The 27,535-nt window shown below is 40.0% G+C and overlaps 1 protein-coding gene across 5 annotated transcripts in view; it reads left to right on the top strand.

Annotated features, from left to right (window-relative positions):
* The window catches only part of Esr1 (estrogen receptor 1), a 388,588-nt gene that overhangs the window by 329,365 nt on the left and 31,688 nt on the right, over positions 1 to 27,535 (top strand). For all 5 annotated transcript variants that reach the window (XM_046427429.2, XM_046427428.2, XM_058573621.1 and 2 more), the window contains one exon: positions 16,022 to 16,155. In XM_046427429.2, coding sequence (XP_046283385.1) covers positions 16,022 to 16,155 — 134 coding nt within the window. The remainder of the gene's footprint in view (positions 1 to 16,021; positions 16,156 to 27,535) is intronic.

A 27,535-nucleotide genomic window follows, 5' to 3' on the forward strand; every position in this document is an offset into this window, starting at 1 on the left:
GTTGAGTTGCCTCAGAGACCAGGGCCAGCAAGCCTGGTGGAGAAGGGGTGGTGGTGGAAGGGTGTTCAGTGTGTACTGAAGCCAGGCTGCAGGTTGAGCGCCAACTAATGGTGGATTCTGGAAGGTCACATACCATCTTTTTTTTTTTTTTTTTTTTTTTTTTTTATAATAACAGTAGCTTTCTTGTGGAGTATTTTAAGGATTCAATGGTTAGATGTTCAGTCCCTAGGCTGTGCTTATTAGCATCTAGTAAAAACTCAGTAAACATTAGCTTATAGTGGAGCTCAATTACATCATGAATTAGCTTTTGAGGTGTGGTCAGTACTAAGTCAAAGGAATGAATAGCAGTACTTCAAGAAGTTTGGTTACCAGAGATGGAGCTTTTGTAATTACTGAAGGTTTACCTTCTCATAGAAGTTAGCAAATCTACAAAATATTCAGTTTGTGTTTCAAGTGTCATTTTTGGAGATTTTATGATTCTCTTTGCACTTATAAAGGCCCTAAATCATTTTAGAATTGGAATGGAATTTAAGAGTGAGGCCGATAACTTTCCACCTTAGGTTCTGTGAGACTTTTCACAAAGGTGGCTGAGGCCTTGCCTTGAAGAAAATAGGAGGGATGGGATATCTAGGACATTTTCTTAGTTCTTACAGAGCAGAGGTTCTTTGATTCTGTTTTGTAATTGGAGTGTTGCATGTTATTTATTAGGAGGAGCCCACTTCTAAAAATCGGGTTGAAAGCCATTGATATGATCCAGGCTCCTTGTCCACAGAAGAGGAAATGGAATTCCAGGAAGGTTAGATGACTTGCCCAAGTTGGCACAACTGTTTATGAGCACAGTGAATCCACAAACACAGACCTATTCCTTCCTAGTTACATAATGCTACCTGTTGCTGCATGACACAAGATAACTTCACTTTTCTTAATCTTGAAAAATCAAAAGAAAAATCTAAAATATACCTCCAAATCGGCATCTGTATGCAAGAGCTTAAAAAAAATTAGTATTGAACATGGAAAGATATGTCTCCACTTCCCCCACCCCATTAGGAACACATGCCCTCCTTTAAATAAATGGTGGTTTCATTTCTGTATTTTTATTTGAATAAAACTGAAATTAAGAAGTATGAAATGAAGTTACAAAGGAGGAATCATGTGGAGAACTCAAGATAAGGATTGTCCAGAATAAAAGAAGACAAAGTGATAAGAATGAAGTAAACAAAAAACCATAGAATATTTGCAATAGAAAGGAGAGACGTCCAATACTCAACAGGATTATTTGGAAGTGACTGGCAGTTGGGAAGTCCTGCCATGTTCCTTCCACTCTATTCTGGGCCTGGTTTGTGAACTGGGTTCTGGGGAAGCCTATTACTCCGCTAACCTTTGCGGTTCTGACTTCATCATGGAAAGACAGATTCTGGAGGGAGACAGTGTTTAGGACACTTGTAATTCCACCTTTCCATTTCAGATTTCTCATGTTGTTCTGCACATGCTTATTTCCTGTTCTTCCTTATTGGATTTTAGAGTCAGACATTTTATTTCCCTACCCCTAAAAGTAACCATTAAAATAATGACCTCTTTCATATCCCGATGCAAAGTACTTCACATTTCACTCCTAAAAATGGATTCTAGATAACCTCAGAACATGTTGTCATGTAGGCCTTGGTTCGATTGTCACCTCCTCAAGGGCAGGCTAGTTGGAGTTGACCTCACACAGCTTGCCTGCTTACCCCTGTTCCGTCTTTCAACAATTGGAGATGATCTTGTTTATGAAATGTTTATTGTCTGTCTGCTCCACTTGACTATGTGTCAGGGTAGTCAGGGGCTTGACACATTAGCAGCTTAGGGCCAAGTGAAAGCAAGATTTGTACCAAAAAAACTGGTGACTAGGAACCCTGTGAGACCCAGCAACTTGGGAGGCTAAGGCAGGAGGATTGCAAGTGTGAGGCCAGCTTCAGCAACTTGGTGAGACCTTGTTTCTAAATAAAAAGTAAAAATAAAAAGGGCTGGGTATGTGGCTCAGAGGTAAAGTGCCCCTGGGCTCAATCACAGTACCAAAAAAAAAAAAAAAGAAAAAGAAAAAGAAAAAAAGAAATTCCAAGTCTTTGTGAGTGGGTAGGTTTTTCATAATAGGAAGAGGGAAAGAAAAATATTTCTTTTTTCCTTCAGGTATTTCAGTGGTCATGATTCATCCATCCTAAACATTTTACAGTGCATTTTGTTTTTGTTTTGGTTTCTGGATGCATAAAAACTTTTGGCAATAAAATGAACAAGTTAAGAAATGTAGATTTTATTTTCTTCCTGCTATAAAGACTTAGAAATATTTCCCATATGAGTTCCTTGAGGACAGAAACTGAAAGAACAATAGCACAGCTCGGTCACTCTTCCCTTAAGACTGCAAGGACCTCTTTTGGTGGCAAGGTTCAGTGCCCTCCCTGTGAGCTCTAGCATGTGCTGCTAACTCTCCAGCTCCTGGGGCCAATAGTGCCTGGATCACCTGCCTCTAGTTTGTTGACCTTCTTTCAGGTTCTCAAATCGTGTAGCATTTCCTTACTTCCAAAACCCTCACACATCTTTCCTGGGACCACTCTTCCCAATTTTCATTTCCAGGCTAGTTACTAGTTCAAGATTAAATGTCCCTCCTCAAGGAGACTTTCTCTGACACTTAAGTTCTTCTCCATCACCTAAGTTAGTTCCCTTTGTTGTACCATCTCATAATCCCTGGTGCTTTCCCTCTTTGGCATTTATTAGGAGTTTTATTTGTTTTCTCGCTGTGTATGTGTTCATGCGTATTCAATATCAGCTTACTACTAACCTCTGTTCTGCAGAAGGACTCAGCCTGTAACCCAGGGCCTGCAGCATAGCAGATTCTGACTCAGTCCATTTTTACTGAATGAATAAAGAGAGGAATGAATAAAACTGATCGTTTTGTTCCTCGTGCCTAGCATAGAGAATGGCATCTATCCTGGATTCTGGAAATAGTGCTCTGCTAAAATTGAGTTAATGAACAAATGAGGTGTTAATCATATTTTCTTTCAGAAAAACGATGGTTTGTTGATCAATCTAGAAACCCTGCTCTCATGTGCATAACCTGGCGTACTCTCTGTTCATTCATTTGCCTTCCTTTTAGTTCCTGGAGTTGCTCATTGAAGGGCAGTGGAGAGAAACTACCTAACTCTTTTGTATATTTTCAAGACTTCCCAACAAAAAAGTGAATAACTGAGGCCTTCATCCTTCTCTTACCCACTTGATGAGGATGCCTTCAAAGATTGATTGTGTCTCCTTTCAGCTGGATATCTGAGTAGCCACAACCATTAGAGAATTTTCCTCCAGGGGCTTACTGTGGCTCTTAAGCCATATAAACTGAACAAGGAAACTCAAGTGGATCATTATCTATAGGAGTGCAGAATCCCATCTCCCTTTGGTAAACCATTCAAACCTAGAAGTGTGTTTTACACATTCTGAAAGAAGAATCTATAATAACCCATTCTAACCTCTTTTTTTTTTTTTTTGCCACTTTACCATCCAAAAGTATAAGAAAAGAGAGCATGTTAAAGCTCATTCAATTTATTAGAAAATATCTCCTGGCTTAAGAAAGCTTTTGACTATCAGCCCCCTGATGTGAGAAAAGTAAATAGCAACGAGTTCCCCAGGGTCTCACTTCTGTATGACAGGCAGTTTAATAAAGATAATGGAACATTATATGACTAAGTGTCTGAAGCTCAAATCCAGACACATCCTTCAGGTAGGTCAATCTAACATTTCCTGTGTAATTTCCACAACAACAGTTTGAGCCAACGTGAACGCAGAGGGACTGACTCCTTGTGGGTGAGTAACAGATACATCAATTATTTGCCCTCTGTGACCAGGGTTGGGAGGCAGGCTCACAGGGGCTCTTTCAAGGCTGACGTCCACCTGTGGAAACTGCAGTAAAAAACAAGGACAAGGGATGAAAAATAAAAAGGCTGGGGGCCTTTTTTTTCTGGAAGGGGGTGGCTGTGAACAGAATGAGACGTGCGTGGATAGCTGGTAATACAGGGCAGAGCATTCACCCTTCAGAAAACAGAAAGTGAGGGCCCCAGTGACGCAGGTCTCAGGGAGAATGACTCTTCTCCCTCAACCTGAAAATATCTGCCCAAGGACACTGCATGAGAGAAATAAATACTTCTTTCTTTGTTTTCAGTGTTCATAGACTTCTTTATACTAAAGGAATATCTCTGCCTTTTTAATTTTTTATGATTAAAAAAATCTATTCACTGGGTACCTACACACATCGATTGGCTTCTCTTGATTACAGATCTCCTTATGTTTCAAAATTTTAAAAGACAACTACAGAAGTATAGCTATGTACGGGTTTAGGCTAAGAGAAGCAGAGAGTAAAACACAGTCCTGCTTCCCAGCTTCTGAGGCTGAGTTGCGCTGCCTCGGGCCTGCCTGCCTTCTGACAAGTTTGCAGCTCTGAAGGGCTCCTAGGTTGCTCTGAGCATTTATCCCTCAAACTCCTGGGGAAGCTGGCACTGCTCTCTGTCTCATAGCAACTCTTCTCAAGGTAACGGACCCAAGAGCCATTTCCACTTGAAATCCAATCCTTCTAAATGAATCACAGGACATAGTCATCTCCATTTCCTCCTAATAACTCTGAGAAGAGGATCCTCTGGCTGTGTTCTTAAAATCTCTCCTGTTTGTGTTTATTTTACTCCATTCCCCCCCCCCTTTAATTCCCTACCTAAACTTGCTCCTAAGAGAAATAATATTTTTCTTAGTTATTATTTTGTTTTTAGCTCCTTTGCCTTGCAATACAGCTTGTGATATTTAAAGGACACTAACACAGAAACATGGCCCCGGGCCATCAGGTTTATGTGTTGACAGGTGGCCAGGAAGAAGGTTAGGCATGAGGGAGGTGGCTGTCCTTCTAGTGAGACTGTGAGACCTGCTCTGGCAACCTTCTGGTCATTGTCTTTGTTCAGAGCAGTCTTCAGGGGAAAAGGCCTCAAAGTTGGGGTTGGCCATAAAGGAACCTTGGGTTGTTCTTCAAAGTCAGGCCTTTGGTCAACTCTTAATCAGCCATTTCATATTGTGCTTTGTTATGTGACACGGACTTGGTCTCAGTGTTTTTATGGCTCCCCATTTCTGTTATTTGGTTTGTCCTCTGCATCAGCACAACTGCCCCCTGGGAACCCCACCACTGGCAGTCTTTTAAACCGGAAGCTTCTTCTCCAGGGCAGTAGTCTCCGTAGCGTCCTCCACACCTCTCACCCCTTCCTACTATTGATCCTACTCCTTCCTCTTCTTTTATTATAAATAGTTTTCCATTTGACTCCTGGTCCATCCTAGGCCCTATAATCAACCACTGCAAAATTACCTTCTAGAATCTCAGCCTTCAACTTTTCTCCAGGCTTGGAGGGTCAGTCTTCTACCTTTGACCACATCCACCATCCACATTCTTCACTTCCATCCCCTGGCTACCTAGACTGCTGGAAAAAAAGCCAGGGTACCATCTTAATCTGGCCCATAAACTCATGCTTATCTTCCTCCATTCCTCTGAGCCATCAACACTCTCGACACCTCCTCTTGGCCTTGCAATGCCCTCCTCCCATGCTGTTCTGCTCCCCCAGTGCCCCTCTCGGTGTCTTTGCAGGCTCATCTTCCTCTTAGGCTGTATTCCCCCGTGGTGCTCTCTCTCCTCTCCGTCCATGCCCTTGACATTCCCCCCTGGCAGCTCCCAAAGCTGATCCCAAAGTTTCCCTGAGTTCCAGATCCATTCTCCACCATCTAGTTAGATATCCCGCTCCCTTCTCAAGCTTCTCTTCCACATGGGGCTCCGTTTCCCCCTCTCATAGTATAGTGCAATATCATGACTTCCTCCTTTCTATCATTAACCATGACTTTCTTTCTTTTGAAAACTATCTGCCACTCTAATTATTGTAAGCTCCTTCTGAGTTTGCACATTCCTGTCTATTCATCACTACATTCTTACCAACCCACTGGGTGTGGGCACATATTGAGCATAGTAGTGGCCAATAAGTTCATGAAATATACAACAGCGATATACGATAGGGGTCAACAAAGTAGGAACACAGGACAGATGCAGCCTGCTATTGTTTTTGTAAGTGAAGTCTTATTAGAGCACATGCTGTATGCTCTACTTATGCATGTTAGTCATGTGCATTGAGCATACGTTTTTGACATCTGCTTTGATGCTAAGACATCAGAGCTGAGGAAATGCAACAGAGACTCGATGACCCCAAAAGCCTGAAATATTTACTTTCTGGCCTTTTAGAGAAACAGCTTGCTGACACTGATAAAAGAGATAGTCCAACAACACCCAGGAAAAGTATAAAACCCAAGGGAGAAAAGGGAAGGGAATGGTGGGCTCTCAGGGCAGTCTTCCTAGAGCCTGTTTGAGCCTTAGAAGCTGGGAAGGAGTTCTCCAAGGGCAGGAGGGGTGGGGGGTAGTCCAAGCAGGCAGCACAAGCAGTGCCCTGGGAAGCCTGCGTTTGTTCTGCGGAGCTGTGCAGCTCACAGGCGAGGCCGGGAGTGAGACATGGACTTACAGAGAAAGGGGCCAGGGCCAGAAATCCCGGGCAATGCCAGGGAGCTTCAGCCTGATCCAATCTTGGGCTCCAGTGGCTTTTACAGATGCTTCGGGTGTCCTGAATTCCATGCCCCAGTCTACCTTTCCATATTCTCTGCAAATACTGACACTTCCATTTCTTAAAACAACTGAGGCAAAACTGTTTTTAATGTAGATTTACTGTGCTGACATTATAGCTTCTAACTCTGGAGTTAGAAAAAAGCACTCTCTTCCTCCTGTGATCACACTGAATCTGTTCTCGCCTGTTTCCATGACTCTCTTCTCTCTTTCCCTCAGGTCCCCGCTTGAGCCCACTACCTCTTCTGTTTGACCTTCAGACCTTCTGCATCTCGGCTCCTCCTCTGTCGCCACATCTCTGACTGTTGCCCTCTTGGTTGGCTCCACGCTTTTGTCTGTCATGCTAGAGACGCTGCTGTCCCCCAACTTCCTCTGCTCTGCCTGTTTCTCCTTGGGCTCTATCTCCCCCACCCTCCTTCTTCCCCCTTCTTTCCTGCTCTCCTCCTCCTCCTTCCTCTTCCTCTCAACCTCTGTTTTCCCTAATGAGTGCAGTCTATTCAGATATCTCCAAAAACCTCAGTTTCTGGATATGTCCCTGCTCTCCTAAGGGCTGTGGAAGTTGGCATAACATTTTTGAAAATCATTTTAGCCATACTTAGTAAGACGTTAAACGTTTCTGTTCTTTGACTGACATCACATATGTAAGGATTTTTTTTTTCTGTACACTTTGGCAAGTGTAGGAAACACATATATAAGAATAATTGTACATTTTTTTGTAGCTAAAAGTTGGAAATAGTATAGACACTAATCATCATAGGAGCATTTATATAACTGTGACTACAGTGGAAAACTGGGCTGGGCACCTTTCCAAAAATGTGTATATTCTCGTGTGCTGATTTGAATAGATGCCCCTTATGGCAAGTGGGAAAAACTATTCTGCACTGATGTATGTAGCCTGTTCTCTCTCCCAGGTTTCAGATATATATCTTTAATTTATTTTACATCTTTAATCTTCTGCTTGTCATCTCTAGTTACACAGTTCTATGAATTTTCAAGTTCAATAATTTTTTAGGAGAGGTTGTTCTCATAAATTAAAGACCTCTGACTTTCCCTCTTTCTGCTCATTTCTCTATTTCTTTTATAGTTTTTCAGTTCATCCTGGCATATGATTTCAGAGGACTCTTTAGACCCTTTTTTGTCTGTCCAGCACTGTGGACTATTCACCAAGTGGGTCTGCTCTTCCTTTGAGGGGATTTTCTAACTCTCTCTTCTTGTTCACCGCTGTGGTGACTCTTGCCCCATCCCACCCCCAACGTCTCCTTCAGACTTCTCTCCTCCCTCCCTTCCTCTCCTTTGTGCACTGTTGCCAAATCAATCAGAACAAAGTGCTTAGGGTGCCTGATCCCAACACCCACTGATAAGCCCTCTTCTTCCCACCATCATCTTGTGACTCTTTTATTAACCACTCTTCAAGCTCTGACTAAGCCCCCTTTGCAAGTTTCTCTCCTTATAAATAGCCAGCTCAGCCTGCTCCATGGCCCCACCTCCACTTCTCCCACCTCGGGGCCTAGACCTTCCTTCCTCCTCACTCACACAACCCCTGGAGACCCATGTCAAATGCTGCATCTTCTTTTGCGCTTTTACTAATCACACCATTGGAAATGATTCAAATCTCTAAAGCAAGGTGCTATCAAAGTCCATTCCACCCCCCATTTTTTTTTTGCACCACTGGCACTTGAACCCAGATCTTACGAGTGCATGTTAAGCAAGTGCTTTATACTGAGCTACATCCCCAGCCCTGGAATTCCATATCTTATCCCCCCTGGTCATACAGTACCCATGTCTACAGAAGATCGGTGCACTTTTGCATCCCATGTGTTGCTGTGTGTTGAGAGTATGTTGGAACAGGGAGGAATTATCTCTAAAATTTTAATAACAGTTTATTTCTTATTCAAAACATTTTTTTCAGAGTAGGTATATCTCTTGCTAGGTGAACCTCTCGTTAAGGGACCCAGAATCCTTCTAGTCTGTACCCCTGTCCCTCACTAGGTCCTTGAAGGGCTCCTGATTCGGGTGGTGGGTGGAGGTCTGGGGAAGCACATGTGTTTCTTTACAACTTCATCATAGAGGAGATGTCAGCAGTGTCTGCTTACTTTCCATTGGCCAGAGCCCAGTCATATGTCCACTCTTAACCAGGAGGGAATTCAAGAGAACAAGGAAAAGTGCTTTGGGGAACATGGCTGTCATCGTTGTCATCACAGCCTTCACTTCTGGTTGCCAAATATCTATTTCTCCCACACAAAGAACACACTTAGCACCACCCCAGGGAGAGGATCCCATCACATATACCCATAGAGTCAGCTCAAGGATTTCTCAATGATGTACTGTCCTCTCTGTCAAGGACGGATGTGGCTTCCCCTGGTTTGGCAGCCTCACCCACAAGATGTACCCGATGCCCCGTGATCAAGCAAGGGCAAATGTACTGTGATCCAAACTTCTTTACAGAGAAATGGAAGAAGGGAAGACTCAGTATCACTCTTTCATAGGAGCTAGGACATTCTGGTGGGCAGACTCATGGTGGCTTCTACTCTCCGGAGCTGGAAAGTTCTTTAATTAGTCCCTAATTTTGCTCTCTAGGAGCAAAGTGCTCTAATTTTCTCCTACCCTGATGGGAGGGTCTTCTGTTCCATCATTCACTTACTGGGAGGTTTTTCTTCCCATTGTTCCCCTGTGGTCGCATCTGAAGTGGGCAATGGTGGGCTCTCCAGTGGTCATAGCACTTCCTGCCCACGGACCCTTGAGGCTGAAGGATCAGAGGCTCAGAACAATCAAAAGCTGTTTTTCAGTCAAAAGCTGTAATTTCTTTGGTAGGACACTTGTCTCCACAACCTAGGAGGCTTCAATTTACATGCCTCTTGTCAGTTCCAACCACTTGTAACCACTCCCAAAGTACTTTGCTAGAGACAGTTCTCAAATCCGATTATTCTTTATTTTATTATTGTTGTTTATGCTTTAATTGACAAATAAGATTTGTATATGTTTATGGTGTACAACATGATGTTTTGAAATATATACATATTCTAAACAAAAGGATTGCATCACATAAGCATCTTTTATTTGTGGTGAGATAAAATCCATTCTCTGGGCAATCGTTACGCATATGATGCAACGCATGCTATTAGCTGTAGTCACTATGTTGCCCAGAAGAACTCTTAAACTTAGTTCTCCTCTCAGTGATGGTTTGTATCCTTTGACCAACATCCCCCATGCCAAACCCCCTTCCCTTCCCAGCCTCTGGTAACCATTCCTCTCTCTGCTTCTGTGAGATGGACACGTTTTGATTCCACACATATGTGAGACCATATTGCATTTGTCTTTCTGTACTTCAGGTTCATCCATATCATTGAAAAATGAATTTTCTTCTTTTTCAAGGCTAAGCAGTATTCCATTATATGTACATACCACATTTTCTACATCTGTTCGTCCACTGATAGACACTTAGGTGGATTCCATTTTTTTGCGATTATGAATAATGTTTCAAGGACATAGGAGTGCAATATCTCTTCGACATACTGATTTGGTTTCCTTTGAACACGTTGCTAGATCATATGATAATTCTATTTTCAAAATTTTGAAGAACCTCGATGCTATTTTCCAAAGTGGCTGCACCAACTTACATTTCTACCAATAGGGTGCAAGGGCTCCATATTTCCCACATTCTCACCAACAAGTTTGATATTCTCATTGGCTTCTTAGTCTTTGGGCCTTTCCCTTATGATTTGAGTGTGACTCCTTTGAGGTTTTTTGAATGATGTGCTTGGATAGGAGGTAATACCCTTTTGGAGTTATTCTTTTCCATGATACTATGTTGTAGGCATCCTTTGATATCTTTAGGAGATTGGTTCCAGGACCCCTGAGGATACCCAGATCTGTGGAGACTCAAGTCCCATATATAAAATTAGCACATGAAATATATATACCCTTCCATGAAGTTTAAATCATCTCTAGACTACGTATTATACCTAATGCATTGTAAGTGCTGTGCCAATTGTTGCTATACTTCATTTTTCAGGAAATGATGACAAGGAAAAATGTTCTTGCTCAGTACTTGTTCAGTAGAGGTGCAGCCATGGTAGGTCTAACCATATAATGCATGAAGCACCACAGGATGCAGCGTGTGTAGATATGAGAGTCTAGATGTACTCTGTAAACTGAGGAGCCTTCCTGGGCCTTTCTTACCCAAGACCCTTTTCGGTTTCATCTCTTAATATTTTTTGGCCAGAAATAGTTGGTTTTTCCAAATCTGTAAGACCATCTACCTTTTTTTTTTCATTCCCTTCAGTTTCTGCTTGAGCTCACCTCTTTCTGGTAATGCCTTACTGATGGCAGCCACAGTACCCACTGCAGTCTGACTCTTTCTGCCCACTTCTCTGGGTACTTGGTCTGCCTTCCAAGTTATTGCAGATGTTTTATGATGTTGTAGCAGGGTTCCCTAGCTTGCTACAGTATCCATTTCCTTACTACCCGGCACTGAGGAAGTAAACATTTAAACATTTTTTTATAACATTATTTCCACTTCTGGCACCCATCTCTCTCTTCTCCATGATCTAACTGCTATATCACAATCATCATGCACCAATGGCTTCTTTACTTTTTAAATTCAACTTACATTCCAATATGGGTGATTCTGTCTCTCTTTTCATTCAGAAACAAGTAGTGAAATAAAGTAACAGATTCATGGTCATATATTTCCTAAGTAGTGATATCAAGATTTGAACCCATATAGGCTCTGGGATACAAAGCCTAAATCACTTGTTAAAAATTGCATCTTTTAAGATATATTGCTTACAATTTGCCATTTTCAGTTCTTCTTTCTATGCTTCAGAGTTGTATATGCAAACCTCATGATCCTACAAATATTTTTGAAGTCAAGTTCTTCAAATATGACTGATCTTACCACGATTGATTTTATACAGTATCTTATTTGTAACTGTTTTCTAACCATATTGTGCTATTTTTCATTGAATCTCCTATGCTGATCTGGGTTTTCTTGGTTTCTATTTCTCTAATTCCTTACATACAAGAGAGGCTGATGGGTAACATTACAGTTTGTAAAGCATATTTTGAAGATATAAAAGATTTGATTATTAGACATCTTTATTTCCTTCCCATGGGGAAGAAGAGGAACTTGAAGATTCTGAAAAACAGGATTTCACTTTTATAGAGAAGTATCAAGACCTGCTCTGAGCTCTTTCAAGCCCTGTTCCTTCTCTCATTACTTAAGTGACAATGGGCTGCATTTGAAGAGGGTCAGTGGCAGAACAAGGTTCCCCACAAGGGGATATCGAGGTGTTCTGAAAAGCTGCCTGATATAATCGGCGAAGGAGTTAGTCATGGCAGGCTGTCACGTCTCACAGTGGGAGTCATGGGCTGGTCGGCTTGGTAAACTTGCTTTTGATCTATGATTCCTTTAAAATACATGTTGTTTTTTCCACACCCTGTGTGTTTCTCAGCCTCAGGAGCACCTCCATGGATTTACACTAATCTTGTCTTACAGTAATGTTACCTCCAGATTTTCAGCACCGCCCTCCCCTTTCTGATGCTGTGGATACATTCACTTCTTCAAAAAAACTGAGTTAAATGCTCTTTGAAGTTGGTGCAGGATATTTTGACGGGGCTCTGACCTCAACCAACAGTGAGACTTTCTTTGCACCAGACAGAAGACAAGTGCCTGTCTTAGAGTGCCTATCTCAGACTCATGCACCAGAATGTGGAGCACCTATATTCACGTGAAAGAGAGACTCCAGGGACCTCCTCTCATGCCCTGTGATTGCCGCTCAATACATGCTCTCTCCACATCCCTAAAGGACATACACACACACTCAAGGGGAGAAGTGAACTGAGAATTGGGGGTATGCCCCATCTCTGAGGACACAGTCTATAGCTTCTAATGAATACTGCAGTGTCAGCATTATGTCTGCAGATAATAATTGCTAGTGGGGATAAGCAGGATATTCAGAGAAAAGAGAGTGCAGAAAAATCCACCTTTGCTGGAAGAGTTAAGAACGATTCAGGCATTTTCCTTCATCAGAAAATGTGGGAGACTGTTGAAAAAGGACGAGAAGAAAGGAAAATTGTTCAGACTCTACTTTCTTGGTTTCTGAACTGAACTTTTGCTCGCAGCAGGTGAAGGCAGGCTTCCTCCCACATCAAGACTTCCTCCCTGCTGGTGTTCAGTCTGCTAAGTAAACAGAGACTTTATACTGAGAAAGGAACATTTCTCTATTTTGGCTATGAGTTGTTATTTTTAAAGCTTCATCTTCCAAACATTTTCCCTTATCCTTGTTTATTTTTTCACTGGAAAGAAAATGTACCTCATTTGCAAAATTCAGCTAGATGACAAGGAAAACCCACTCCTAGGATGCCCTCTCCACTTAAGGCCAAGGGCCCCTTTGGAGAGACCACTATCTCATCCTCACTTTGAGCAATATGGCTTTTAAAATTTCCCCTGTACGTCCAGATTTCCATGGTCAACATGAAATGCACACAGCACTCGTATTCTAGATGCTTCTCCCTTGACAGACACTCATCTCTCTATTCATCAACATATACGTAACTAATACTTAAATATCATCCCTGTCAAATGCCACACAGCATTCTAAATATTTCACATTAAAAACACTTACTAAACTGTGTCGAACATACTATGGCAAATGCTTCCATATTGACACAGATGAAATTGGTGGAGACTGACATTAGATGCAGAGATTCTTTCTGGACCTTTTCTGTGGATGGCATCTCATGTCCTTGCACCTATGCTCCCAGTTTTCACCTCTTCATTTAAGATTCCCATTGCTTTCTTCTCTATGCCCTAATGTGGAGCACAGGACTGGTATATAATAGATCCTCATAATTTTGAATTAAAGAAAAGAAGACAAAGAAAACCTTTTTGTTAGGGTTCTTCCTTCTAGTATGTAGGCAGTGTGGTTTGATAGGAAAGTTTAGAGTCCTAATTCCACTACTTGGACAACAGGAAAAATAACACTCTGGAAATGAATATAAAGAGTCCCTAGTCTATCTCAAGCCAGTGGTTTGTTCCAAAATGGTGTTGAGGACACCAACTTGCTACCTGAAAAGAGTGTTAAGCTGAATCTTATCTTAAGACTACACCAAAACAAATCCCACAAGAGGGTAGGTAGCACAGCTATGTGAATACACCCAAATCCACTGCATTGTATTCTTTCAATGGGTGAATTATATAGCATGTGGGTATCTCTTAATAAAGTCATTATAAAAAATGAATACATTCCAGAAAATCAGAAATTTAAACATAAAAGCATAGAATGTTACTGAAAGGAAACATAAGATTTATGTGTTATTGAAATGGGGACTGACCTTATCCAGCAAGACATAGTATTCTAGAGCCATAAATGAAAAGTTTGATAAATCTGATCCTGCAATAATTAAATCATTTTAGGAAGAAAACACCAGAAACAAAATTTAAAAAAAAAGATGACAAACCATGGGAAAACCATATTAGAAAGATGTATGACATGGCACTAATTACTATCATATATAAATATCTCTTAAGAATCAAGGTGGGGCTGGGGATGTGGCTCAAGCGGTAGTGCGCTCGCCTGGCATGCGTGCGGCCTGGGTTCGATCCTCAGCACCACATACAAAGATGTTGTGTCCGCCGAAAATTAAAAAATAAATATTAAAAAATTTCTCTCTCTCTCTCTCTCTAAAAAAAAAAAGAATCAAGGTGAAAATGACCAATAACCCAACTGAAAATTGTGGGCAAAGTACTACAGCAGGCAATTCAGAGGAAAATCTCATGTCAACATAGTTTCCTATGGAACTGGAGGTGTACCTTAGTGGTAAACCCCATGTTTAGCTCTGGGTTCAATAGCCAGAATAAGGGGGAAAAATTATTCTACCAGTAGCTTATTGGTACAAGCTCTTTGAAACCAATGTTTTAAACTATCGTAAATAAAAATATATTATGTCTTTTGTTCTAGCAATTCTAACTCTAATAATGTATTCTGTAGCTATCTATATGTGTCCAAGGGCATAAACATAGGATTATCATTTTGTGAAATGTTTGTAACAGCACAATACTTAGAATCAAGCTAAATATCAACTAAAAAAGAGGTGGATAAATAAATTGTCATATACCACTTAAGAATGTTCTGGTCAACAATGGACCACATGTATAATGGTGTTCCCGTAAGGTTATATTGCTTAGTGACATTGTGGCCATCTTAGTTTATCTAAACTCTATGATGATCATACAGTGACAGAATTGTCTAACAGCACATTTCTCAGAGTGTGTCCCCATCATTATGTGACAAATGATTGTATAGCATTCTGTTCAGTGATAACTGTTCAGTTGTTAAACTTGGTTAATAAAGAACTCCAAGATCTATTAATCAAAGACAAAATGAAGTCCTGAATTATGTTTCTGCTCATATTTAAATGTTATGTGTTTTACAAATGACTGAATATGCACGGACTCTTTTAACTTATTCCTGTGTTTTAAAATTTTCAAACATATCATGCCCTCAAATGAATGGATTCCTTCCATATATAGTATCTCTCTTTATTTCTGAAACAACCCCACAGATAGGATATGGCCATGTGCATTTTTAAATGTTACGTCTTATGACCTTTTGAATTTGCTTATTTAATAGTTGCAACCACTAAGGTGAAATCCTTGACGCCAAGTTTCTGTTGGAAGGGGAGAAGGCCTGAATTTCTTTTGATGGTATAGGAGAAGCTTCGTCAGCTACACAGGCCTACCTCATCACCTACAGCCACCACTCTGTGTTCTTTCCTGCTGCTCTCTTTCTGTGTAGGACTTTCTTCTAGTTATGCATTCACATACTTACTTGAGGAAATCCTACATTCTCTTATGGTTAACTCAAATGTCACTTCCTAGGTACATTCTTCCCCACAGTCCTTTATAACACCAATGATCCAGCCCAGACTCACACCATAGTAAACTTCTTGGCACATTGGTATATTACTTGAAGGTCACGAGCATCTTGAGGGCAAACCCTCCCCTTTTATTCTCATGACTACTACAATATCTAGAATACAGTAACAGAGCAATGAACTGTATTAGAAAAAAAAAATTGCCTGAATCTTAATTATTTTCAGTTACTATAGATTGAAGAACTCCACATTTAATGTCGTAGATTTGGCAACTAAACACATCTTTTCTAGGAATTTGAAGTGAAGATGTTTATTGATGGAAAAATCTTTGCTCGTCTTGCCTTCTGGAATTCAAATGAATGTCCATGTTCCATTAAGAGGATGGGCTGCAGGTTTTTATTACAGATTTGGAGTCGGTAGCTTTTTATAAATGTAATTTGGGGTTTTGCGGAAACTTTCCTGTCCTTTAATGCTTCTAAAAATTTGTTTTTGTAGGAATCAGGGTAAATGTGTAGAGGGCATGGTGGAGATCTTTGACATGTTGCTGGCTACGTCGACCCGGTTCCGTATGATGAATCTGCAGGGAGAGGAATTTGTGTGCCTCAAATCTATCATTTTGCTTAATTCTGGTGAGTTGATGACATGTGAGAACTTAATGCTGGATTATTGGAAGAAATATCTGTTTGTACTTTTTAGCAAGATATGATCTACGCACTCCAAGGTCATGATGTCATAAATGGAAAGACATTATGCATGTTTAAAAATAACCCATCATCATTGTAAGTTTCTTGGGAAGCTAGAACAATGTTAGTCAAATATTAAAAGTGAAAATGATAATGGACAATCAAATGGCCTTTTGGTTGAAACATGCGCATCCTTTCTCAGAGTTAGGGATTTAAAAAATTAAAAATGGTGGATGTAGGTAATATATATTCATTGAGAGTTATGCATGTCTGAAGTCAGCAGACCAAGAGGCACTAATAAGAAGTTGTGATCTGTAGGCTGGGGGGATTGCAACTCAATGGTACAGTGTGTGCTTAGCATGTGCAAAGCTCTGGGTTCCAACCCCAGGAACACTAAGAAGAAAAATTATGACCATTTCCAACTCCAGGTAGTAAAGACAGTTATTTGAGACAGATCATGTTCCTGGTTAAAATTGATTAAATTAGCTTAAATAAACCAGCTACTAAAACTGAGCATTATGGAATGCAGCAGCAAGAGCATTTTTCACCTGACCATGAAGTCTACTCTTGCTGTCCCGTTCTATTTATGTACTTGAGAAAGCTTAGCTGAGAGTAGCAATGGTTTGGCTTTGCTTTTCTGTTTTTCTACAGTGAGGCTGGCCGTGGCATGGAGTCACCACAGGCCACCCAGATGGAAAAGATGGCTCAGCCTGAATTAACACGCTTACTCCTCCCAGCCCCCTTCATGTGTGGGTCAAGAACTAGGTCTATAGCCTCAGGGACTGGAAGCCCTCAATTGAGTGCCACTTGCTCAGTGGATACCTTGAGTGGGGACTGAACGCCCCCAGCCCTACTTTGTGCCTCCTATGTCATTCTTATGGTGAAATCATAGTTATTTTGAAGCCTCAGGTCCAGTTTAGTTCCTTACACCATTACCTCTCACAGTCCGTTTGATCAAATAACAGCACTTCCTTGTCTTTCTTGTCTCTCCCTGAGGAATGCCAATCCCATCCCATCTCCCCAAACAATTTTCCACTTCTCTGGCCCCCCAGTGCTAGCAACTCACTGCCTAATGATTCTCACAGTAATCATGCTCACTTATCAACTAAAAAATGGAAATCGGTACTATTACAGGAGGCAAGGACTGCGTTACAGAGTGAAGTTCCCTGGAAAATACTGTGGTCTGTTCGGAGGAAGTGATTACCACCCCATTCAAGTTTCGGGTCTCACTCACAAGCATTGGGCCTATTCATTTGAGTCATTTGTCCTGTACATTGAAGGGTGCAGATCCCACAATGGCTCTTTATTGGATGAGAGTTCTGGGAGCAGTGCCACTCGGCTGCACAGTGCCAGGTCCTGAACCTGCTCCTCCTTTGGTGGAGGGCTGGCACACACGCAGAGCTTTCATGTGGGAAATCTGCTAACTTCAGGGAAAGCGGGCCTAACAAGTGTTGGGACTTATTTCCCTCTTTAACCAGGAAAGAGGCTGGGTGTGGTGGTGCACACCTGCTATCCCAACTCCTCAGGAGGCTGAGGCAGGAGGAGTACAAGTTTGAGACTAGCCCAGGCAACTTAGTCTATGGCTCAAAACAAAACATAAAAGGGCTGGGAGTGTGGCTCAGAGGTAGAGTGCTTGCCTAGCGTGTGTGAGGCCATACATTCTGTCCCCAGCACTGAAAAATAAAACCCCAAATTCATAATCAGGGAAGGATACCCCAGACAGGAAGTGGCATTACTCAGAGTTGTAGAATCAACACCTGTGATTTATCTGCTCTTAGTAATGAAAAAATACCTCCTTCGGATCCAGATAGCCTTTTCCTGAATTTTGATTGTTTCTGTTCCTAGGACAGTGTGGGTTTTATTATTTTTTTAAACATTTGGTAAAAAAAGAAAAAAAAAAGTCATAATATTACCACCAAAACATTAGATTCATAGACCAAGGATTTTTAAAATCCATGGAGAAAAACTTTCAGTTATAACCCAGGGAGAAAAACGTTCAGCCTTCACTGGAACATTTTTACTCAAAGACTGGCCCTAGAACCTCAATACTGAATTTTTCATGGCAGGATTTGGCCCTTTCCATCTGACTCCTTGTCATGCGAGTTTTATACCCTGTCCTTGTTCCTTCATTTCTTAGTATCCTCTGTGTGCTTGCTGGCTCTTGAAGGGCTGGAACACTGTTTTGGAAATACGAGGCCCTATAATGTTGATAGAGTTTATAGTTTTCTTTTTCATGAGATAACAGTGCAGCAGCTTGGCAGCTTGTCTTTCCCATCAAGGACGGTGCTGCTGGCTCAAGGGAGCAGGAACAGAGCAGAAAGTAGTCTCTCAACCCTGTCACAAGTGAAACCACTCTTCTCAACACAAAAGTGAGCTGTTTTGGAAAAGCAGACACAGCTCCTGGTGTCTCATATTGTCCCCATCAAAGCAGAATCAAAGTGGACAGCCTCTGAAACACAATGGTATGTTATTGGGAGCCTTTTTCTGAGTAAAGAAAGCAACCTGTCATTGGAAGAATACCACCATCAATGGTTCCCCGTGCACACACACAATGGAGGGGAAAGATTTTTCTAAAAACCTAACTAGTTCATGGTTTTGTTCGGGTAACATCTTACCTATCATGAGACAAATTACAAAGCTACTCTGATTCCAAGAGCCTCTGACAGAAGCCACACTGGAAGTGTTCAGAAAACCTGAATTAGAAGATAGCTTCCTAGGCCTGGGCAGCAAATCCCCAGCATACGGAGGAGCCTAAGGTTTTGTGTCATGGGCCTGTCAAAAGCCTGACAAGGCCGTGTTCACGTTGGCCCTGATTTTGGAGCAGAGGCACGAGGAGAATTGAAGGGTTACTGTGAGGACCTGCCAGGAACATCTTCCTGGAATTCTCTAAAGGCCAGAAATTCACAGCAGCTTGGGAGAAGATATCCATCACGATTCTTGCCTCATTTAGAATAACTTATTGTTTTGCTTGCAAAAGACTGGAATCATACATCGGGCAAGCACTGTTTTTCTGCACTGAAGGACAAAGGCAATCCTGGTTAAACCAAAGATGCTGTAACAGAATCTGTACCAGCTTCAAGACTTCAAAGAACTAGCTGGGCTGAACTCAGGAGGAGGGTGAATAAGAACAGAGCAGATGAGCTCAGGGCACAGCCACTTAAGGAGCAGGAGTAGAGGAAGGTTGGGGTGTTGGAGCTGGGAGAGGAGACTGAGGAGGCAGCCCTGTGCCTATCCACGGTCTTCCTTCCACCCAGGTGACTTCCCATCTTCCCCAGGAGCGATCAGATATTTTGCTTTCTTCTAGACCTAGTTCAGATCCCTTCTTACTTGGGAAATCTTTCTAGTGCTCAGTTCATAATGCATCTTCTTTCTCTGGTCTGTGTCAATACTGAAAAATTTACCATTTAATTAATCGGGTAATTTCATTTCTTTAATCAATAATTTCATTCACTTATTCAACAATCCAATGCTTAGTGAATCCCCACTGTGATCTTTGTGCCAAATATACCAAAATGAATGTCGCAGTTTTATGACTTTTCTTTTTCTTTCAGCTTTTCACTTTAACCTATTCTCTGGTTCTGTGTGCATGTATTTCCTAATTCTTGCATGAACTATTCATACCATTTTTGTATTCCTCATGGTCTTTAGATTGTCAACATATATTGCACCATTCAGTCGTTTAATAGATGCTTATTTGCTGAACATGGCCTGGAGAACCTTGAAAGTCCTTATTTTTTCCCCAGCATTTTCCTACCATTCTGAAATATATCATTCTTTTTTGGAGGATTAAGCTCCAGATAATATCGAATTATTAAGAGGAAAAAGTGATGTCCCTATGCTGCTGCTGTGGGTAAGGAGGAAATGCTGTGGAAAATGTATAAAGCAGTTCTTGGGACATAGTGTCCTCAGTTAGGAGTTGCGTCCTCATTGCCCATGAGAACCTGGCCTACACGGAGTGGATTACTGTATTTTTGCAATGCAATGAAATATTGTAGTTGAAAGGCTTATGAAAGAAATGCAGGAACCTGGAGGTAAAGTAGTAGAGGCTGTGAGGGTTACCCTGAAGCTTTAAACAACTGTGCTAATTAATTATGTTTAGAAAAAGTTAGAGTGAGATTTATCTTAAGAGTAATAACTGATTGTGATTGAACTTTAGTGTTGAAAGCTTAATGAAGCTGTGGGACTCAGTGCAGAATCACCACAGCTCATTCACCATCCATCCTGTCTTCTCTTAACTTTCAGAATCCACACCCAGTCAGAACTCCACCTTTTTAAAAAGCCTTTTTCATAACTCAGAAAAATCCATGTATCCAAGTTTTATATGCATATATCTATAATCTCTAATGAAAGTTTGCTTTGTTTGGTCTGAAATTCAATTTAATAATTATTTCCTCCCTTTCTGGAACACTTTTTGATCACAATTCTACATATTTATTCTGAAGAGCCTCATTCACTTTGCTCCTTGGAAACATTATCCAGCTCGAGCCTGGAGAGCTGGTCTCAGATTCCTGATTCTAGCTCCTGGGTGTTCGTCTCTCTGTAGGGCCTTTTTCTTCTCCTGGCCCACAAACCAACTCCCGCCACCCGGAAGTCCTCTCCATGTGCTGCTGGTTCCCCAAAACACCATTAACAGGACATCTTGTCCTGGAAGGCCTTACCTGAACTGACCTTTGGACAATATTTCTCTTTCAGTTAATGGAATAATGAGGGATGAGAGCCAAAGTCCACAGACTCTTAAAAACTGAAGGTGAAATGTAAGGGAAAACAGAATGCTTGAAAGGATATGGCAGGATTTCTAAAGTGTGTACCCTAGTGAAGCAAGGGAATGTTGAACAGGAGCAGATATAGTGGACATAAACTTAAAACTGTTAGGCTATTTTGACTGTGTACCTGGCCACCATGGTGTCCTGAAGTCAAGCACGTGATGTTGAACTCATGGCATTCAAGTGCCTTTTCTGTCTTCATCAGTAGCCACACTCTGGTCAAGGAAGCATTTCTTTCACAATTTATTATTATTATTATTATTATTATTATTCTTCTTCCAGGGATTGACCCCAGAGTTCTTAACCACTGAGCCATATCCCCAGCCCCGTTTTATATTTTATTTAGAGACAGGGTTTCTCTGAGTAGCGTAGGGCCTCACTAAATTGCTGAGGTTGGCTCTGAACTCTCAATTCTCCTTTCTCAACCTCTCAAGCCGCTGGAATTACAGGCATGAGCCACCTCACTCAGCTCTCCCACAATTAAATTTAACAAGTTCTATCACAAAGAATATTCCAGCTCTCCAGACCTGGATCATTTGCACTTGTTCTGTGTTATTAGACAGTCACTCAGAGCATTTATGTTTTTAAGTTTAGAAGTAATACAGTAATTCAGAGGGTCCCTATATTTAGATGAAAGAACATTTTTTTAAACATGTTGACTGTAAACATTGAGGATCATTGATTCTCAACAATTAAAGGTTTCTGAGGAAGAAGCCTTGGAAATCACAAATGGGCACATTGCCAAGGATGCCCATTGTTGTTCCATTGAAAAAGATTTGATTATATTATCTCTGTGTTCTCTGTAATGCCAAGCTTCCTCTCCAGGGAGCCTGCTTATTGTCATTATTTTGAAATGAGTGGCACTTCACAGTTATTAAGTGGTTCATTGTCTCCTCTCTGGCTGACTGGATTGTGCAGGCAGCAACTCAACTTTTGGAGCCTTCACCTATTACCAAATTCCAGTGTGGCTTTAAATAAGCCTCATGGCCACCTCCTGAAAATGTGACATCGTATGATCTTTGTCATCAGAGAGGACTGGAACTCAATACAAAGGATGCCACCACTTACTTGAAGGGGTAGTAATAGAGGCCCTTTGATAAGTTACTTTCCTGAAGCCAGTGTGTAAAACAGTCCCGAGTGACACTCACTCAGCTGTTGTGACAATTGAGAGCCTGGCCACACAGTCCATGTGGCATCTTACACTTGCTTGCAGCATGTGGGAGATGCCCATGAATGCAAGAGTGTTTAATCCCAGGTCTCCAAATACAAATACCCTGGCTCTTGGCTCCATGAAATAAATTACTCTGCTTTTCTCAGCAGATAATAAGTGAATTCCTCCAGAAATTTCTGAGGCAGGATTTCACTTCTCATTTGAAATGAAAAGCTCTCAGTCTCAGAAGAAGGATGCCCTTGAGATGGGGTAGGTTTGGTCCTTCAAAGTTCTCCTGGAGGGTCTGAGAACTGGGAACCAACCAAGTGCCTGTAGCCTGGGGAAACCTAAGGAGTGCATGATTTGAATATGGTGTTGATACCGCTCGTAATTGGCAATGAATCCTGCTTCCTCACATGTTGAAGTATAACATCAGAGAAGCATGCTGAGGAAAGCATATAAAGCCGGGTTTATTTTAAAAGGGCTACTACAGTCTTCTCCAGGGAAGGACAAGTGGGGCATAGGTGCTATCCTGGTATCCCAAGAAGTGAGGGTGTTCTGCCTGTTGTATATATCCTAGACTTTCTTTGTTCTCCTGCTCTCTTCCCCCTTATCTCTGTCCTTCCTGCATACGTGACTAGGCCCAGGAGATGCTCTGGTGGGATGGCCAAAAGGGAGAAGCAGATGGACTTGGGGAAGGGCCAAATGGAGTGATCCAGGTAGGAAGCAGCCCAGGAGGACACATTAATTAACAACTTCTACAACTCCTTGTAGGCGGGGACAATTCTCGGGACAGGTTATCTTAGCAAATATCATTTTACAATGTTACAGGTTCCATGGAGCAAGGGCAGGTTATCTTGTTAAGCGTAGAGGAAGGGCTCTGAAGGCATTAACACTTCAATCCTTCAGGGGCAGTTTCCAACTTCCCAGACCCAAATTGTCCTCCCTTCTCTCATCGGACCCAATTTACCTATTTACCCAATTTGCTTATCTTTGATTCTAGCTTCATTCCCCCATCTAATTTTAGGAGCTCCTTACTGTTGTAATGAAATGGGACCTCTCTGGCTGCTTGGAGCTGAGAGGGGGTGGCGTGGAGTGGGACAAGCAGTTAGGAGTTAGTTACCTTTTAGAAATTGGGTTGGTTGAGAAGTCCGTGGTAAAAGTCTGGTTGTAAAGAACAGGTTGTAGGGTCACCTGGGGATGGGTGATTCTATGAGATAGAAACAAAAATATATGAATACTGAAATGAGATTAACACAAAATGAGTGTTGCAGCATCTGGAACAAGTCAATGAATATCATGAAGTTGCTTTAGAAGTCAATAATCTCTCACCAGGAGGTGCAAGAGCTAAGAAGTTGTCCCCTATAACAAGGCCAGACACGACAAGGCCTTTATTTGGGAATATAAATCTTTAACATTGCCAGAGTTATCAGGAATGTAAACACAATACTTAACTTTTAATACCACAGATGTCCATCCTCATAAGATGTAGGTGAGCTATTTAATGTCAGCTGATTTTTGGAAAAGATGATCTTATTGGTATGATGACCTCTGTGTTTAGTAGAGATCTCTTTTTTTCTGTTACTTAAGGCTAGATAATCATGCTACCAACACTGATTAAGCCTACCTGTGTAGGAGGTTAGGAAGAGTTCTAGGCCTTAAACTTACAAAAAAATCCTGGCTTTGGCAGGTTCTCTTGATAGTTATCAGGCATTCCTGCCTGAAAATCTCTCTTTTGTAGCCTCCAGTCTTATTTATTCTTAGGGGCTAACACAAGTGTATATCTTAAGTTACATTTAACCATTGCTTTTTTTTTTAATGCCCAGGAGTGGTTGTGTTTTGGTTTTAACTATTTCTGCTAGATATTTAAGATCAAGCTGGTCAAATTGATCTTATTCCTATCTGTTGTTAAAAGTCAGCAGAGTTCTACAGGGTCACTCATGGGGAGCTTGAGAGCAGCTTCTTACCTCGGCTAATGACATTTGCCCTAATATGGGTTGAGGTCTCATTGACCATGTGGCTTCCCTTGGAAGCATCAGGGATGTCTCCCTTCTCCAATGACCCCCTCTTCATAGCAAGTGCACTGATTGGATTTTCCTTCTCCAGTGGTCTCATTAATCTCCCTGACGGGGAGACCATGTGTCCCAGAGTTGCAAAGCTCTTTAGAAAGTTCTCTGTTCCCTGGTTTAGGCTAACTGAGATGGCAAGAGCCAAATATTGGTTTTCTTGGTTCTTTCAATTTAACTTTAATTTTTAAGTCTTGATTTTAAATATCTAGTAGGCCAGTTTCATTAGTCTTAAAATGAGAGTATTTTGCTTTAACTTTAAGGTTTATAACTTCACAGTCATTTACCCCTTTTATTTAATTGGGGTCTGCATTATCCTGTGGGTGATGGTTTATTATCTTAAATTAACCCAGGTTGTGTGATCTTGAAACAGTATGTCTGCAAAGCATTAATAGGTAATAATTATAGAGTTTACAAGGAAAATACAAAATGGAATTAACAAGAGTAAAAAACACAATTAATTTGTGCAACAGTTATCTTGAATTTTGGCTGATTTATTCATTATATTCTGTTTGAGATCACAATAATCTTTATATCAAAAATCAATCTTTTGAACACAATTTTAAATGAACTGAAGTCTGGCCTACTTTGGAAACATTTGAACATGCAGTAAGGTTGGAGGCAGAGCCTTATCTCAGTAAGGCAGGGCTCCTCAAAAATCTTAAGTGTTCTAGTTCTGAAGCTGATCTTTGCCTCTTTCTTAAATATCATTTTACAAACGTTACATATTATTTCTTGCGTCTATATGAATGTTAGCTAACATAATATGATATTACATGTAAAAATGAATTAAAGAAAGGCTAAGAGAACTTTTAACCTTCTTTTTGTAGAAGTGGCAAAATGGTTTTATATTTTACAATATTAACTTTTGAATAGATCAGACTTTCATTATCTTTTAAAAATACATTTAAATTTTATCCCAGTGTAAAAAAGTAACATAAAATTGTATGTATGTGTGTGTACACACACACACACACATACACACATATATGTAAATTAAAGGGGTTCTTTTTATGCCGATTGGGACTTAACTTTTAGCATATATGTATATATATCTTATTGATAACAGGTCTAGTTATAGAACATGATATAAATAAATTCCCAATAAATTTTGTTATCTTTATAAGTCTAAAATTAAAATTACTAGACAACTTTAGTTCAGAGAACACCAGCTTGATAAAAATGTTACTTTAAACCTTCTACCTTAAAGACATGTATACCTGGAATATAGGAATACATTTAATATACAAAGAAGAGTAATAGCACCACCATTACATTGATGTTTTTATATTAATCGAGTTTAGCTCTTAAATAAAAATCTAGACTCTGTAATATAATCTAATACTCCAAAATAACCATTGTTGTTTAATCAGTTATATAAAATTTAATTCCTTCAAGACTAGTTGTTCTAAAGAATAAAACTTAACAGAAACAACATTAGTAAATTAATATTTTAAGAAATCCTTGCCATTTTAGCACATAGATTAAACTTTGGTTTACATCAGTACATTAACATTTGACCTTAGGAAAAAATCCTGAATTGATTGTTCCATATATATATATATATATATATATATATATATATATATATATAACCAACTTAGTTACACACAAACTTGTTGAAATTTTCCCTTTACTTACACAGACATTCTTATCACTTACTTAGACCCACATGTTGTTTATTTCATTACACAAAGACTTTCTTACCCAGAGGCATTTTCTTTTTCCTTTTACTAAGTATATTTTTATATCTAGAACCTTCTAATTTCTCTTTCCTATCCATTGATCCTTCTTTTTATTTACATTCTGAAACAACCCTTGTTAATTTCTGAATTTAGATAAATTACTCCATTTTACTAAGATGAGATATTTTATATATATTAAAGTTATAGTACTTTAATTGAAGTGTAGTTGAACCTTTTGAGGTCCTTTGTGTATAGGATTATACTTGTTGGGACTTAATTTTTAGTAACCTTGTCTTTAGTTATGACACAAAGCAATTAAAAACCCTTTATTTACCAATCAAAACACCAATAATGTTTAAGTATGTTTCCCTATGGAACTTAGAGAGTTAAGATTACTTGATGTTATATTTAACAGTTAGCATTTTAACTTTGTAAATTAATCAGATGTCTCTAAGAAACACATTTATGAGTAATCCTATACATATCAAATTTATTTATCTCATTGTAAAAACCAAGATATCAGACAAGTGTATTGAACAGTATTTGCCATCTCTTCCTGGTTGAAGAAAAGTCCTAGAAACAATGGATGTTAGACATTTTATAGACATTGACATTTTATTAATTCTTTGACCACCTAGAGAGACTTGTGAGTTAAGTAATTTTAAAGACATTTTACCTTTATTTGTTTACCCAATTTAAATTGACCCTTTTTAAATCACATGAATTAAAGGTATTTGAATTCATTTTTTTAATTTTGATTTGTGAGTGCTCATTATCTATATATCAATTTTAATATTATGTACATGATATATGGATGCTCACATAGACAGACAACATGATACACCACTTTGCACACATACGAAAGCAAAGACCTTGTAGCTTTTTGTAGGTGAATCTCCATTGCAATGTTTCAGATGTTTCAAAGGACTCTATAGTTGAATAAAAAATAGGAGTAATCACAAAAACATTAACCTAGGTGTGTAGGATCAAAATCATGAGCTCAAAAAAAAAAAAAAAAAAAAAGAAAGAATCTAAGAACAGGCGTCCTAGAAAAAAATGACATGGCTGTTAATTATTTTAGTAAAGCATTATATAATTTTTGCTCAGGCTAGCATGAATTCAGGCAAAAGACACTTCATTTTCCCCCTTGGGTTTTAGATTAGTCTCCTACTGAGCCTGCAAGCTTCTTCCATTGACATTTCAATGTAAGCCCTTCCAGGAGATCTGGAAGGAGATGAGGGAAATTGCTGTTCTGAGCAGAAATCTCATGCTTAGGCATTTTAACCAATTTTTTTTTTCTAGTTGGTCATCTGACAGGTTTGGACATCAAAAATCATGATACTTTTGTATATACAGTATGTTCATGCCAATTCATGTCTTTATACATGTATTTTTTACATTACAATTCTTATTACACATATATATCACAATTTTTCATATCTCTGTTTGTATAAAAAGTAGGTTGACATCCAATTCGTGTCTTCATACATGTACTTTAGATAATGATGTCAATCACATTCCACCATCCTTGCTAATCCCCTGCCTCCTCTCTTTCCTTCCCACCTCCTCTTCCTTTATATACAAAGATATGAAAAATTGTGCTTTATATGTGTAATAAGAATTATAATGCATTCCACTGTCATATATTTAAAAAAATAAAAT

Source organism: Marmota monax, unplaced genomic scaffold, assembly GCF_021218885.2.
Source record: "Marmota monax isolate L192 unplaced genomic scaffold, Marmota_monax_Labrador192_F-V1.1 WCK01_AAM20220418_F8-fsc00114, whole genome shotgun sequence".
Taxonomy (NCBI): Eukaryota; Metazoa; Chordata; class Mammalia; order Rodentia; family Sciuridae; genus Marmota; species Marmota monax.